At 41.9% G+C, this 13,059-nt stretch overlaps 1 protein-coding gene across 3 annotated transcripts in view; it reads left to right on the top strand.

Annotated features, from left to right (window-relative positions):
* Positions 1-13,059, top strand: part of LOC119449971 (glutamate receptor 1) — a 193,426-nt gene that overhangs the window by 143,884 nt on the left and 36,483 nt on the right. For all 3 annotated transcript variants that reach the window (XM_037713291.2, XM_037713290.2, XM_037713292.2), the window contains 4 exons: positions 2,417-2,581; positions 7,621-7,821; positions 12,148-12,255; positions 12,863-12,973. In XM_037713291.2, coding sequence (XP_037569219.1) covers positions 2,417-2,581; positions 7,621-7,821; positions 12,148-12,255; positions 12,863-12,973 — 585 coding nt within the window. The remainder of the gene's footprint in view (positions 1-2,416; positions 2,582-7,620; positions 7,822-12,147; positions 12,256-12,862; positions 12,974-13,059) is intronic.

Genomic DNA, 13,059 nt, shown 5'->3' with positions numbered 1-13,059 from the left:
GACCACCTGGGGTTCTTTATCATGCACCTAAATCTTCATAAATCGATCTAAATCTACCTAAATCTAGAATATTTGGTAGACTTAGAAGATTCGGTGAAACGCATTATAAGAAATTGAAACAATGAGAGGAAACAATTTAAAAAATAATACGCCAGATTTAAAAAAAAAAAGAACACGTGTGTGCTCTGTAAGGACGGTACCTTTAAAGAGTGCACATTATCACAGTTTATAGTTAAGCGGTGCTTTTTATACTCTAAACAACGGCGAGAACGTCAAGGGTTTGGATGTCCTCGTTATATTTCGCAATTCTTGAACGACAAGACTTGAACGTATTATACATGTTATTAACCTTTACAGGGGCAATATATACTTCAGCTCTACACGTCAAAATGTGCGTGCCGTCGCAGGACACCTGCTTGTGCATTTACGGATTGTTGGCTCCAGTAACTTTTACTTCAACTGATGTAAACCCTTTATCCCACATTACTATTATTTAACACCAATAGCGCAGTTTTCCTTTAATTATGTGAAAAGGCTAGCCCTGATAAGAAAGTTGTGTCGGGCTAAAATACTCAGGCCGTCATGTGACTTATAAAGCGTAAATCAATATTAAGAACACCGTATTGATCTGAAATGTTGATCTGACATGACAAATGAACCCACCGAAGTCTTCCGCGTATCGCAAACATCTGTAATTTTAGATGTGACATGAAATATTGTTCGAAGGAGCGTACGAAAACAATATTGACAAGTAAGACGTAGAGGTATTCAAACATGCGTTTAAATGCCCTCAGTGCTTGATACTGACCTCAGTACAAACCTGTTTTCGATGTTCTGTTAACTATCTGCATTCTCAACTAGAATCAACAAATCCCATTGTCACATACTCGTGGGACTTTGCGGAATCGCGGCCCAATTTCCAGCTAACCTATTCCTTTTTTCGAGTGGTTACACTAAAATTTTAATTACGTGTAATTGAAACACAGAATTTAACGTTTTGCACGCACGTCAGCAAGTTATAGTTCTTCCACGACAATCGGCTAACATTTCATGTGGTTCATAGAGCACACTTATAACGCTCTGTAGCGCTTTCACAAGTACCTTACCGCAATGACCGCAATTAATCCTCAGACTTGAAAATTTTATCAAGAAATCATCAGTAGCCAAGACCTGTCTCCTTCCTCCAAAAATATTAACAAGGTGCCTTCTTTAGTTCACAGAGGAGACTTTGGAAACCTTCTGAGCGCCTTGTATTACGCATAAAAACAAGGACAAAGCCTTCAGTAAGCATCTGCAAAGATTAACTTATAAATTATAGGAACATTGCCTCCACATTACCTATAGCCTGCCCCGAATTTCCATCAAATGTGGACTTGGTACCGGTGCCGGATTCATATCTCCGAGGACACAGGGCAACAGTGCGCATAACGGTCATATAACGCTTGAGAGCACTTGCCTAAGTAATTTATTGCTAAGGCCATATTTAACTGATGCTCTTCCATCTTTTCCCGTATGTCACACACTTGATGTTATCCTACAGTATTTCATCGAAATGTAAGCTCTGTGACACGCTCAGTTCTTTCACGACTTCAGACAAATGTCCTGCGCTATTCTATGTGTAATAATCGATAAAGGTGGTAATTAACCTACGCAGTTTAAATTTCGATTGTGCGTCACCCACAACATACTACCCCAATATGCCAATTGAAACTAACGTTTAGTTCTGGACTTCGGGCAATGTGTCCAGGCAGTTTGGAAATTCGCGATTCGGCCATCTGTTGAACTTCAACGCAATGCACCAGTGGAGCTCAATGGGCAACATTTAAAAAAAAAAAGATTACAAAAGATCGGCTAAATTTCGGCAACTTTCGATTGGCAACGTCGAGACGGTACTCGCGTCTAATAATATGTGCATTCACCGTGCTTATTCATAACCTTCCTGCGGCGTTAGAGCAGTGTTTCAAACGCCGCAGATCGTCTGAAATATCTTTTTTTTATTTGGCTACTGAGTTACGCGATCGCATTGTGACGAAGTTTTAAAGATGGCAGAAAGGGCAGTATCCAAAATTCGTGGATATATGAACAAAGTACGCACTTTGTATAACGCCTCTAAAGAAGAAGACAAGCAGCATTTAGCAATTATTTGGAGGTTTATGATTAGCCTAAATACTTCGAATGCTTAGTGCACACTACTCCATAACGAGTCTCCTCCCCTTCCCTGCTATAGTTTCAAAATATGAAATTGGTGCAACATTTGGTTCCCGCAGGACACTAACTCTTTGTAAGCGCTTCCTATAACGCTTCTACATAATTTCTAAGCAAACACGAACACCTCTAAACAGGATTTTCGGTAAGCGCTGTTGCATTGTCTACTCTTGTTTTACACGTGGGGTTTCCTTCACGTTTCTCAATGCAGGTAATGGACGAGTACTTTAACAACCAAATCCTCGAACTCGGCGTGGTCAACGTCACCGGCTTTAGGATTATCCAGGTCAACAAAGACGAGTTCAAACAGTTCCATAAACCTTGGGAAAAGCTAGACCACAGCAAATGGCCCGGAGCTGGAACGGCCCATGTATCCGTAAGCACTGTTTTCTTGCTTAGTGGCTCCGTAAAAAAAACACTTATAATTAAGTACTCCTTATAAGCTTGGTCTCTTAGGATAGACTGCCTGCTGCCATTAATGAGCCGCGCTTTGTGGCAGCCCATTACTGTACTTTGCCTGTCGTTTTTCACCACATAACAAAGAATACAAGGTAACAAATCTCAGGCGCACAAGAACCTAAACCTCGAAACTCATCTTCTTCGTACCTTATTGTATCTATATATGTAAGCTGACTTTAGGTTCCATTGTGTTTTATGTGACCAGAGTTGTGAGCTGTTTTTAGTGTATCATCTAAGTGGCCTTGCTTTACATTCCAATGTGTCATGTTACCTATGTTTTGAGCTGTGTTCAGTGCACTTATGTTGACTGACTTCAAGTGTGACTTTTTTATTTTTGTCCACTTCCTTTGTTCAGTGCCGACTTCTCTCACTTTTCTTTGTATTAATCCATTCTATGTGAAAAGTAGCAGCCCAAATTACCGGAAAGTTGGGTGAGTTGGTGATGACTCATAGGTAACAGGCAGCGCGAACGATCAAGACAGAGAAAGAACCACACAGGGCGAGCACTGAACACACTGTAAAATAATGTACAACCCTTATTCACTTTTGAGGGTGTAAATTATTTTAGCAGTGTACTGTATAGTCAGAGTTGAGCGCTCATCCTGTGTTATTCTTTTTTTTTTTTGTCCGCGTCGTTTGCGCTGCCGGTTACCACGAAGAAGTAGCCGACGCCGCTATTAGGCGCCGAAATCTCCTAAAACCTAAAATTAAAAAAAAAAAACAAGAGAAAATGACATTGCCGCTCTAATGGTTCAACACAAACATGTGATAGTGCCTTCGTGTATTACTGCTCATGGACATATATATCATTAATATTCTTATATCTTTCCGGAACACGTTGTGTATGTTGTAGTAAGTTGTGTTTGTCCAATTAAATGGTATTGCTGGAAATACGTCACGAGCATCTGTTGGCGATGAACTAAGTATAGCGACCAAATTATTGCTGCCGAGCATTTCCCTGCGTTTGGGTGCATCTACATGATGCTTCGTACTAGTGTCGTACTGTTTTCAACGTTTTTGGTACATGTAAAACTTTGTCGTAAACAATGCCAATATTTGTGCGCCTCCAAAAGAAGTTAAAGCGGTGAGCACATCGAGTGCATGCTACTGACGTGAAACTAGGCGTTTTCTTGCGAAAGCGATAACCGATTTGATCATGAATATAGATTGATAATTTTGAGTAGGACATGTTGTTCCACTACCTGGTGCTGCCGTGCATCGTCTCGAAGGTACGTCGTTACCAGAGTATGGCAATCTAGTGTGAATCAAATAACCGCAAAAGCACAAACACATAATGAGACGACCGTTAACTGACAACTAGTAATATTATTTGATAATATAACTATCCTCAACACGCATCTCAATATAACTGCACAAGCGTTTGTACAAACCAGTCTATCTGAATACGGCTGGCAGTGGCGCATAGTCGAGGACGTGACCATGTTCTGAGCTGTAAAACGCCATCGCGGCGGGGACACGGTGTCCTGTGAGACATAATAATTACTACCAATCTAATAGAAATCTAAAAACGTTCGACTTCCACAAACAACAATATCGCCGTCTGTCTCAAACCGGAAATAGTTGCAAGTAAGAAATGCTGCACATTAAATCATCAGAACTTATTGCAATCGGTCTCATCCTTACTTCATCGTCTTTTATTTCTCTCCATGATGTCTATGCGTTGTCATGGTTTACAACAGCGAATATCCCCATTAGAGAGAACAAAAGCGGTACAGAATAAGGATGGGAATAAGCCCAAATAGACAAAATTTAATATGGCAAGTCATCATGGCCATCCAAGCTGACTAATACCCACTTCCACCAATCCAGACTGGAACAAATACTACTCATCGGTGATTCCACAGATTTTGTTGCTCTTATTTCTGCAATGAGCCTTACGAAAACGGCAACCAACGCAGCAGTAGTATCTGTTGTGAACACGACAATGAAGATAGTAATGTAAAAACCTTTGGATCACTGCTTAGTTGCAGTGGCTATGATCGAATAGGTTTTGCTGTCTGTTCTGCAGTAGACATCTGCCCAGCTGTTTTCAACTCGATTCCCCCATTGTAGTTTCTGCGAGAGGCAACTGTACTAATGCTTTCGTGGCTACCGCCATAAAAGTGGTTCAGTGAAGGGTAAAATCCACGTTCTTCAGACAGAAATGCCAGGACAACACAATGGCCCGGATCACATTGGAGGAATCCTTCAGGCGTTCTAACATCCTGCTTTCTGTACAGCGATATTGCCGTGTGGGTCTCAAGCAGCAGCTTTGTTCATATTATCAATTTTGTTTTTTTCGTTTGGTTTGCTTTGGTTCATTTAGAGCTTCAATATTTCGGACGTGTTTTTCTAGATGACGTTTACTATAGTATAGAACTGTCCCGTAGATAACAGTTTTAATCATTTCATTTCATTTTATTTCCTATCTTACAGTACAGATGGAGGGGTTGTAGAAAACAGCTGCGCCAGGACAGCTTGACGAATCATTGCAGTAGTATTATTATTTTTGTTTTTCTCGTTCTCATTGACATCTGAAGGTGCTAAAATCAGAACCGAGACATATAAGGCGAAAAACGATCTATTCAAAACAGATGTACATCAGAAGAGCTTAGCAAGTGCGGTTTACTCCACAGTTAGCCCCTTAGGTCAACGTCAAGAGTTTTCTGCTCGTTCATTCCGCGTTTCGTTACATCGCATATTTGAGATATTTTTGAACGGTGTCAACTTTCACAGCGCGCATTTTCTGATTCTTGCTGAGGCAATTTATCGAAACAATGTCGTCGACATATAATATCAACAACTATATTCAGCACACGTGTTAGACAAGAAAAGCGCATAAATAAACGGGGCAAGGACAAGTGCGTAATTAAAAAAAAACGGAAATAAATGACTCTCGCAATACAAGGTTACAAACGGATCATATCAAGGCACTGCAAGAATTTGAAATGGAGAAACGTGAGGTTCTCGTTGAGTTGTCTGCAACAATACGATAGCAAGGATCGAATGAACGGTGAACCATCAAGCTCACATGCGAATACTTATCGTGCTACTCTACAGGCAGCCACAATTTACGCCTTTCCATGATATCACAGTGTCGTTACGACTACTGCTATCAGAGCCACGAACACATTTTGCATTCATCTGCACTGACACTGTACATTCACGACTGCTACTTCATGGAAGACTAGATAGCCACTAATCATTCCCCCACCGATACGCATGTCGCCTCTAAAGTGAAGACACTGGAAAGTAAGGCTGTGGGCCTTGGCCATAAAGTGATGCTGGCCTTGTGAGCTGTTGGAAGCAGGAGGCGAATGTCTGGCGATGCTCTAGGGCACCTTTTTCCCGAGAAAATAGGTTTATTTCCTACAAAGCTTCACTTAAAGTAGGTTTGATTACATTCTGACATCCGTTCCGACACATAACGTCTATAAGCTGAAGAGCAGGAGTTCCCTCGCATACCTAACAATCGACGGCGCTCGTGAACGTGCTAGCTTCCACACTGATGATATATTAGACTGAAAGGGGGCGTGTTGATTAACTGCGGTCATGTTTCGACCTTTCGCTAAACCTCCCCGGCTTACCCAAAACATCTTCTACCGGCAAGAGAAGAAAGCAGCTTTATAGGAACAATATAAACTCATATAATCACCTTTTATTCTCAGCAAGGTATGGAACAAGTGGCGTAAATAAGCAAGCTCCGACGAAAATTCAGAAGTATGCTAATATATGCCGCATGAGCATCTTTTTAGACGTGAAATACGAGTCTATATGCCGCGAAAAAAAAAGAAGAGCACTCGCGAACGTCTTTTTGCTAGAGATGATGTGCTCGCTTATATATTATTGTTGCGTCCTTGATCATGCCTGCCAAAGGAAGGCGCATTTATATGTAAATCCATGGTCTTCTGTTAATGTACGAGCAAAGTAGACCCAATAAGGAACGGCCTCGAATGCCTATGATCTATTCCGCGCGCCGGTGATGTATTGGGTGAATTTCCATTCGGAATATTTGCAGACACGTGCTCGTTTGAAGCCGCAATACATCTCTTTGAAGTTTCGAGTAAAAGAAACAACGTCCGAGAGATCCGCGCTTTATTACAGTAGCTTTAGTGCACGTCTTATTTTAGAAGCTTTTAAGAGACGTACGCCTTGACGGATACGTTTATGTACCTTAAGGTTTGAAGTATGCGAGCAAAATATACATTCTGGTCTGATCTAAACAGAATACTGCAGATAGGCCAGCATTCAAAAATGTCTCTACCTCCAGTTTAAGTATACTTGAAAGATTGGGAACATGTATGGCCGAGTTCCGCACATATTTACCTTGGGAGCTCTTTTTTTTTTTTTTTTTACGAGAGATAATCCAAATAGACTTCGTATGTTCCGCGTAAGAGTTGAGTTCTGCATCAGCCGTATAGTCGTGACTGTCAGCTAGCTAATAACTGCATATGCTTACAGAACTGCAAGTACATAAAGGCTTCGACTACATTTGTTCTACTACAGCAGGATTTCATTGAGAGTTTTTAAATCTCAACGGTACGTGGCATATAGAATAAAAAATCTATAGAGATATCTACTGTTTTCGGTACCTACACGTTTAGATACTGATGATTTTATAGTGCAATGATGACACATATTTATTTATATAGACGATTAAAATGCGGGGTGTCAACCTAATGGCAAGATACGCCGCTGCCACCGTGATGTGCGAGGTTGGTGCCATTTATCACCGTAACGCGGCACTGCGGGGAAGCCTAGACGCGGCGAGGGGAAGAAGGGGCGGTGGTGTGGGGGGATAAGGGTACATAGCGGTAATTGCGGTATCCGCACGGACACCGAAATAACAGTCGTACGCTGCAACATTTAATTAAAGCTGCTAACGCGAGCTTCTTTGAGACAGCTCTTAAAGCAACAGAGTAATGGCTTCGATTACACTGCACACCTTTCTTGCAGGCGGACGTGGCGCTGATGCATGACGCAGCAAAAGTGATCCTGGACACGTACAGTCGCCTGCTGAAGAACAAGTCGGACATCTTCCGCAACAACTTCCGCAGAGGGGAAGTGTACAACCGCGGAATGAAGGGCATTGACTGCCAAAGCTGGCCGGCCGTCACGTGGGAGCACGGAAAGACTATCGCCGAATTTCTGAGACAGGTGAGAGGCCACTGTGACTTGACCTGCAGAAGGCAGCAATTGCCCCAAGAAGCAATAGTTAACTCGTTCTATAAGTAAAATTCGCTAATCAGCCATATAGTTGGGTGCCGCGCACAAAATTATGTCCCAAACGCGCACCCTCTTTCTTTCCATAACTGCAAAAAAAAAAAAAAAATCAGAGCCCTTCCACTACTGTGAAGATGGACGCTAGCGAAGCTGTGTCTATGCTGGGTCTGCTGTAGTGAGTATTGCTATAGTGAATTTATATATTATCATTATTGACTATATTGAGCGTCTTCCGCATGCTCGTCAAAGAGCAAGGATACCGGTGTCTTGCTTTCGCCCGGCGCGATGGCCAAGTAGTGCATTTGCTGCGCCAAGTCCGCCCCATGGTCATAGACTAGCGTATGAGCCACAGCCTTCATAGCCACGGAACGCTGCTCGGCATCGTCAGGATCCTGACGTCAGGATCCTGGAAGATGTGGTTAAACGAGCGTCCGTTCCGTAGCGAGTCCAAAGGGCAACTGCTGATAACAGCGCTAGTGCGATCTCTACGTGACGAGACAAAAGGGCACAACGATTGGTGGGATGTGCCGTCACCGAGTATCGCGACACTTGTGAAAGATGCATTGGTGGTGGGGAGTGGTATAACAATGTGCCATTCATCATCCGTTTGGACACCTGTGCTATAAGGTACGGCTGGCGGGAAACCGCCACGCACATAGAACCAACCGCAACGCACATGGAGCCAAACCACCACGCACATGGTGCCGAAAATTGATCTACTTACGCTCTATCTACCTACTGCCGTTGCCGGACGCGATCTCCTGGAACCTAACTTATAACAGCTTCGGTGTAAAAAAAGTTTTACTGCGTCCGATTGCCTTTAGGTCGGCGTTACATTATGCACGGCTGTGTGGATTAATTAGAAGCTCAAGATTATTGATCATTATCGAACAAATCATGACCCATAAACCACCAATCATTAAGGCCCTCGTCTGCGTGATTTTAGGCACGCACAATATGGTTTAAAGATATACATTTATTTATTTATTGATGCCTCAAATGCCCCTGGTATGGGGTATTACATGAGGGGTGGGTTAAATTTGTACGAGTTCTTTGATGAATGACTTGAAGTCGCAGGGATCGGAGTGGCACGCAGCGTCGGTGGGCAGATGATTCCAGTCGTTCGCTGCTCGAATGAAAAATCAGTTGAGATGCGCAGTAGGGCGCGCAGGCGAAGGGTATACAACCTTAGAATGACTGTTGCGGAGCGAAAGTCGATGAGCAGGTATGATAATCGAGTGAGCAAGAGACCTAGGAGTCTACATGTAATCCACCACATGTAACCATGTAATCCACTACGCCCTCCTAGGTTAGATATCTCAATTTTGTACTTTTAAATTTTACAATAGCTTTCCGTGAGGTAAAAATATACGTGCTGAGATGAATGCACAGCGAATTTCACGGGAAGCAAAGAATAAAGCTTTCAATGAGACTGGAGGAAAAAAATTAGGAAAATTTGTACGCTTTTTCGACCATTTTGCAGTAGCTTTCGTCAGGCTTTCTTTCTTCTTCTCTTAGAAAAGCTATGATATCGGTGTGTAGAAACTAACAACCCTGGTAACAGTCCAGACTCTCAGCATGTCTTCGTTGGGGCAATTTCAACGCAGTACTTCAAGAACTAAGACAACTTTGCGTTTGCGTTCTTGTTTCGTTATTTCATTTCACAATTTGTCTCTCTTAATCGGCTGTTGACCTTGACATTCAAAATGTACATAGGAAATTTGATAGAAAAAAAAGAGAAATTACCCACGCTTTACACTGCATATCGTCATTATTATTATTATTATTATTATTATTATTATTATTATTATTATTATTATTATTATTATTATTATTATTATTATTATTATTATTATTATTATTATTATTATTTGATTTGAAAACATATGCACAGGCAAGGGAAAGCGAGGAGCAAGGCTGGCAACTGCCACCGGAAGGGGCACAACGCCCAGCCTACTCTTCAGAAAGGAGGAGACAGAAACATAGAAATGGAAGATAGGAAGGAGGCGATAAAAGAAGAAAGAGTGAGATGGGAAATCCCAAAGAATAAAGTAGAACACACAGTACAGGTCACACAGTAGGGCCCGTCACTGCAGGTCACGCTACTGAAGAATGTCAAATAGAAGAAATAGTTTCTGGGTTACAAACGTGACCCTAAGTTCATTACTTCTAGAAAAAGTAACGAGAGCACGATGAGCTTGATCGCGTCGAGACACACAACGCCATTGTTTTCCTGGATCAGAACGTGCTACAAATCTTGACAAAATGCTATGAAATTGCCCGACGACGAAGTCTCTGAGCGTCGCTTACTATTATCTTTAGCCTCCCTGATATGCACGTTGAAGTACTCACCTGTTAATATAAATCTCATATTGCACAACTTTTCGGTCTAGCTAGAGCTGTGCAACCTATATCAATCTACTGTCGAGACAGGCAAAATACATTTCATCCAATGTGTATCTGCAACAAGTTGAACAGAACAATAATGAAAAGTCTTACAAACGCACACTACACTCGTTCAAACACAGGGAGGGAAATTCTCATGACTTGTGATGATCTCACTTGGCCATGATTGTGCTTTTCTTCACCGGTGCTCTGATTTCGTACTTATTGTATCTGCAGCCGGAAAGTAATAAAAGTTTTTTTTTGTATTTTTGGCAACGTAAAATCCTACACGCCGTCATACCACAATGTCAAGAACGCTGAACAAATTCTCGCTTAATTTTTTTTTTTTTTTTACAATTCATGGGTCGGCACAGCGAATCTCGATATGCGTCTCACTAAAGCTTTACTTTGTCGCACACAACACACGTGGCTTCGTTTGCAAATTATTTACAACAACGTTCACTTGCCGTTTAAATTTATAGCCAGCATGCACAAGCTGGCTACAGTGATTGAACTTCAATATACATAAACACACCCCCTCTCTATATTCCAGGAATCGTTGGTTTCTGAAAAAAAAGGCATCTGAACGCAAAAGCTGCTATTGAGAAGGCCTTATTGTGTCGCCGGGAGACGGGTCTCACGTACATAGTTAAAGCGAGACGGCCATTCGAAGTTGGGCGATAACAGCTGCGCGATTAGGTCTTGCGTAACCTAAACACCATTCCGGCTCAGTCATTATACAAGTGGTTGCTGGGATACTGCGGTCCTCTTCGCAAACATTCACAAATGCTCTCAGACTCGAAGCTCCAGCTCCACAATTAGGCTAATACAGAGGGAGAGAGAAACAGAAGAGAGGAAAGGCAGGCACGTTATAGCAACCTACTCTACCCTGCACTGGGGGAGAGGGGATATATGTATGAAAAGTGATGAAAAGGAAGAGAAAAGTTCTACGAGGCCGAATTACGAAGCTTTTTGTTCGTAAGCGCTTTTTCCCGCTGGCTAGCCTTCGTTATTAACATTCCGTCATTTCGATTGGCTGGATTATGCTCGAATGAAGAGTTCTAGCTCAAATATGTTTTTGTGAATACGGACCCTGCTGCTCCGAATGTACTACCTTCATAAAAATTTCTCTGTCTTCCTTTATTATTTTTAAATAATATTTGTCATGTACTTTATTATAAGAAAATATTGTTTATCTGCATTTTTCAAGCATGAAACGCTTTTAGCTCCCTTTGTCGGCGACCTTCAAGTGACCTTGAGCCAAAAGCCAGAGCCGTTATCCGGGCACTCAAACGAGAACACCCGGGCATCGTTGCTAAAAGAAAACGACATCATCCGGGCAACCAGTCAAAAGTTAAGAAAATGCGGCCTCTGGCTCCCAGCCGTTTGTACAGGACCGCATTACATACGCTAGTTACTTCCCAAACAAGTTACAAAAAAATATTGCTTCCGATTTCTTTCTAATGTTTCTTCACAATATCACTCAATATGTCACTTCTGGCACGCTGAAGTTTTATTTGTCATTTGCAATAGTGACGTTCAAAAGGCAGATAGAGGGCACCATACATCTTGTGGCGCTTAGACAGGGTTGCCTGTGCTCTTTTGAACGCCGGCGGTCTGTGAATAAGAAGAAAAAGTAGCGACAGACGCTGAGCACGCTGCACTGTTGGAAGAAGAAAAGTGGTTGAAGGCGGTGGCACCACAGGTAGCAAAAGACGCTGTATGGCAGCCATTTCATGCTTACATCTACTCTCGATTACGGGAGAGCCAGCATTTCTTTCCCCTGTAACTATTCACCATTACTAAAAAAAAGTACAAGGGCTTTTTGCAGGTAGAAGAGTACCCGAAGATCCATGTTTTTATATTCTTTTGCAGACGCACATAATTGGCCTTACTGGAAACATATCATTTGATGCGCAAGGAAATCGTGTGAATTTTACTATCGACGTAGTTGAAATGACGATGAACAGCGAAATGGTGAAGGTAAGGCGATGTTTCTGCATTATCAGCGTTGTTAAAGTTTTCCATTGTTTATGTTAAATAGCACACATGTAGGCTTTGATGAGTTACTCATAAGAGGAGAGGCTTAACATTGGTCCTATTGTATTATTGTATTAAAAGATATCACAATGCCATATATGAGATTTCATTTGATTTGATATGTTTGATAATATTGGAAACGTTCGCAGCTTTTCTCACCGGCTGTTGTACAGCATATGATTAGTTTATTGAATATGCAGTAATGACACGAAAAAATCAGCAATAAGAGCATGTGCACATTACACACCCACACAATAACGAGTACTTATCAGCGTGCTTGACTCAATTAGCCATGTAGTGGGCGCGACAAGACATTCGGTGCGATATGCACATAAGCTCTCCAGTCAAAAATAAACAAGCAATTGAAGAAAACAATAGAATAAGCAAATTAAGAGTCAGTCACGAATGCAGGGACACTGGCACAATGAGTACAGATGTGGTGAGCAGGTATGCCCGACAAATATGAGCTGACACGACATCCGTTGGTTACCTCTGCTTGGCGACAACTGCCTCTAATGTGCTGATTATGAGGATATCTTTCTCCCCCTAGATTGCGGAGTGGAGTGACTCGTCTGGTTTACATCCTCATCCACCAAAGTACAAACGAGTAAAACAAGACAGCGAACTAGAAAACAAAACATATATTGTGACTAGCATTTTGGTAAGTCACGCTGTTCGTATATCTTTTATTTCCTAATTTACTTCATGCCATAACCATGTTTTATAAATGACGGCATTTACTAAAGT

Source organism: Dermacentor silvarum, chromosome 4, assembly GCF_013339745.2.
Source record: "Dermacentor silvarum isolate Dsil-2018 chromosome 4, BIME_Dsil_1.4, whole genome shotgun sequence".
Taxonomy (NCBI): domain Eukaryota; kingdom Metazoa; phylum Arthropoda; class Arachnida; order Ixodida; family Ixodidae; genus Dermacentor; species Dermacentor silvarum.
Note: the sequence above shows the minus strand (reverse complement) of the source record. Positions and strands in the feature narration are given on the sequence as shown.